Source organism: Apostichopus japonicus, chromosome 6 (assembly GCF_037975245.1).
Source record: "Apostichopus japonicus isolate 1M-3 chromosome 6, ASM3797524v1, whole genome shotgun sequence".
Classification (NCBI taxonomy): domain Eukaryota; kingdom Metazoa; phylum Echinodermata; class Holothuroidea; order Aspidochirotida; family Stichopodidae; genus Apostichopus; species Apostichopus japonicus.
This window is the reverse complement of record NC_092566.1, coordinates 15,321,625-15,325,000: the sequence shown is the minus strand read 5'-3', so window position 1 is coordinate 15,325,000 and position 3,376 is coordinate 15,321,625. Positions and strand designations below refer to the sequence as shown.

The window sequence follows — 3,376 nt, the reverse complement described above, 5'->3', positions numbered from 1 at the left end:
GTGTGTAGTCAAAGCCAAAGCGCGTCCAACATATCGATGCCAATATCATATAAGCAAGCATCGGCCATTACATTGCATGGCATCGTGTACCGCACGGTCCGTGAAAGTTGCACAGTATACCGCCGGATGTTAATGTAAACAACGAAATGTCTTATGTAGATGGAGAAAAAGCATACAGATCCATTTATGTCAAAACACTCTTTTACAGTAGTAATGTCGGCCAAGCTTAGAACTTTATTTTAATTACAAAGGAGATCATTTTTAAGCTATTCATTGCTATTTATTTTTCTTTCAGTAGGTGCCCGAAATAATGGGAAAATATTTGGTTGCGGGGGGGGGGGGGGGGCTGCAGCCCCCGCCTCCTACGGGACCTACGCCTATGTGTGTAGTGTTCGGTTTCGATATACCTGATATCGGAAATATTTGCTATTTTTCATTTCCTTCAACCAAGTTTTATAATAGCCATTATAAGAGATTTTAATATTTCTACACCAATAAATTAACTGTGTCGGAATTTTCCAAAATTTCCTCACCAACATTCTTCATCATACTTTCCTCTACTCGTGCAATTTTGACCTGTCTATTAGGGGTTGAAGTGTTTTTTTTTCTATATTAGTTGTCCATATATTGAATTTTGTGCAACATTATGGGTATGTTTTGAAGTGATTTTTATTCACGAGAAATGTGAATTTTAAATTCTCAACAAATAATGGGCTTAAAACCTTCAAAAGTGGGTTTTCGGATATTGTGGATATCGTAGAATCACCTACAAAAGCAATGATCCATAGGACATGCAATGAGGTCGAACATGATGTGTAACTGGTGACAATCTCCAAAAAGGTTATGGATGGAAAAAAAAAACTTTTTTTGAAATACTTGGTTCTCAGGCAAAAGTGTTCATCTGGTTGGTCATTTTCAAGCCCGAGAAGTGCCATTTCCGGTGATCTGGGGGGTATCAAAACCAGAAATTTTCTTGTACGCTCCGCGCCAACCGATGGTGGCGCTCCGCTTAGATAGTAATTCGCGCCCCCCGGGTTAGAAAATCCTGGATACGCGCCTGATGCACCTGTTTTACATTCTGATTGAAGACTTAAGCGAAGGAATACCAAGTCCTTATAAATCAGTTGAAAGAGAATCATCACGTCCCCCGAAAAAACTCTATTGTTAAGGGGTTTTAACGTTGGGTTAAGTGGTTTTGAACATTGGAAAAATTATAAAAATAAATATCCTCTTAAATAATACCGCATCACTTGAAACGTCCCTTTCTCGAGATAATGAACTGCATTCTCATTGATTTCAGTATTGGAAAATATGGAAAAATGTATTAAGTCAGTAAAGAAGATTTCCACTATGCCTGTACTATCTGGCATACCCGTTTGATATTTCTCTTACAACTTCACTCATGTCGAGGTAAGGTTAACATTGACCCAACCATTGCTTCACTAACTGGTCATTGAGTATCGTAAACTCGTAATTATCATATACCGCAATATTTTGGTATTGTGGTATAGGAAAATACGGTTTGGGCACATTTCCGTGTATATGGATTCATGTTATTAACTGTTTCTCCTTAGCAAGTATTACCATATATGTTAGTGCGTGTGTGTGTGTGGACGTATGTATATGTATGTTAGTTGGAATGGACATCCTTGATTGTGCTAGTTTCTCCTTTCTAGAGGAAGAGAACACTCCAAGTATAGTGCATAGCAAACTAACAAACATAATGTAGGGATGTGCCTACGCTGGGCGGCACTGGGCGGCCCCGCCCAGCACTAAAAATTACCACCCAGCACTGTCTTAAAAAAATCGTTGATCCCGCCCAGCACTATTTTCATCTAAAATCCCGACATTCCTAACAATATATTTAACATAAATTGGACCTAGCCTATATGCCAAAGTCATACAGACCAAAAATGCATCAGTTACCCATGCGAGAAACATTACTTACGGCTCTCAATCGGTCCCTTGTAAAATCTCTTTGAAACAAACTGTACCATAACTTTTACCAGGTACGTAATATATTTCACTAATAAAAATTAAAAAATGTAAATTGTTAGCAAAACTATATAGAACTTGTGTATGTGCTTAACAAGCTACACAAGTGCCAGCATTTGGCATCTGAGCACCTTCAAAAACCGAAAAATTTCTCAAAGGGGAGGGGGACACACCCTCCCCCTTAGACCCCTCCTACAGGACGGCGATCAGTATACCCGGCACTCAGGAAGTCCTGGGCACATCCCTGATAATGGTTTTTATTAAACGCTAAAGTGTACTCTCTCTTCACCTCCCCCTCTTTCAACCTCTCGTCTCTCTTTCCTTTGCTTCTCCCCTCTTTGTCGATGTCCCACCCCTCCCACTTTCATCCAACCTCGCCCCTTTGCCTTCACTGTTTCTCTCGATCTTCCATTGTCCCCCACCCTATTCCACCTAGCCTTGCATGTCCCCTTTTATCCCTCATCATCACCAAATCTCCTGGAGCCCCCTCGTCGACACCAACCCCCTCCCCCACACACCACACAGACTTGTACAACCCGCACATGACGTTATTGAGCCTTGTATACTATTTTTTTGGAGGGGGGGGGGTATTTACAAGCCGCCACATTAATACTCCAGATACCGACATAAACCTATATATGCTTTACATTTTCCAGCAAACTATTTTCTCATTGGCGCGCTGAATTAAAAATAATTCGATCTAACCACACATTATACGATATTTATTATTACAGCTGCCCCGATGGAGGACGAAACTTTCGACGATGCCCTCGTTCGCCGAGGATTTTTGAAGAATCTGTTTCATCGTTTCCTGCATGGTAAACCAGCAGCAAATGAGCCAGGAAAGAGGGACTTCGCTGGAGACGATGGGGAGGACGAAGATGCTTTGCTTGATGACTTAGAAGAGAAAATGGCTGCGTTGAATCCAGAGGAGAGGTTTGACTGGAAGGGCTTTGCCTCACATGTTGGTAAACATGTTGCTCAACACCTTACAAGTCACTTAAAAGAGAGAGATTTGGCGGAGGAAGGGGATGCCGAACCAGAGGGATTTGACGAACTAACCCCAGAAGAGAAAGGCTGGTGGCACTCTGTGGCGAACCATGCAGCCCACGCTGCCATAGATCATTACATTGGTAAATAAATCATCACAAGGAAAAGGAGAAATGTAATTGATTTCGAGACTGCGGGTCGTACCACTGAGCTACAGACAATACAAAACGTGCGCTGTACTCACTGTAGTTAGTTCATTTTTTCCTTGTGTCTTAATAGTTAGTATAGTGCTGGATTGATTTGATATGATACATTATAAAATAGAGGTACGATCTCTTGTTTTTGTCCAATGAATATATCAAATTCAACATGAAATACTTTATGTGTCCTA

The 3,376-nt window shown here is 41.0% G+C and overlaps 1 protein-coding gene across 1 annotated transcript in view; it reads left to right on the top strand.

Moving 5' to 3' along the window:
* LOC139969252 (uncharacterized) overlaps positions 1-3,376 on the top strand; it is a 4,291-nt gene extending 915 nt beyond the window's left edge. Inside the window, exon 2 of the mRNA XM_071974170.1 lies at positions 2,730-3,376. Within this exon, the coding sequence (XP_071830271.1) occupies positions 2,738-3,136 (399 nt within the window). The 5' untranslated portion in view covers positions 2,730-2,737 and the 3' untranslated portion in view covers positions 3,137-3,376. The remainder of the gene's footprint in view (positions 1-2,729) is intronic.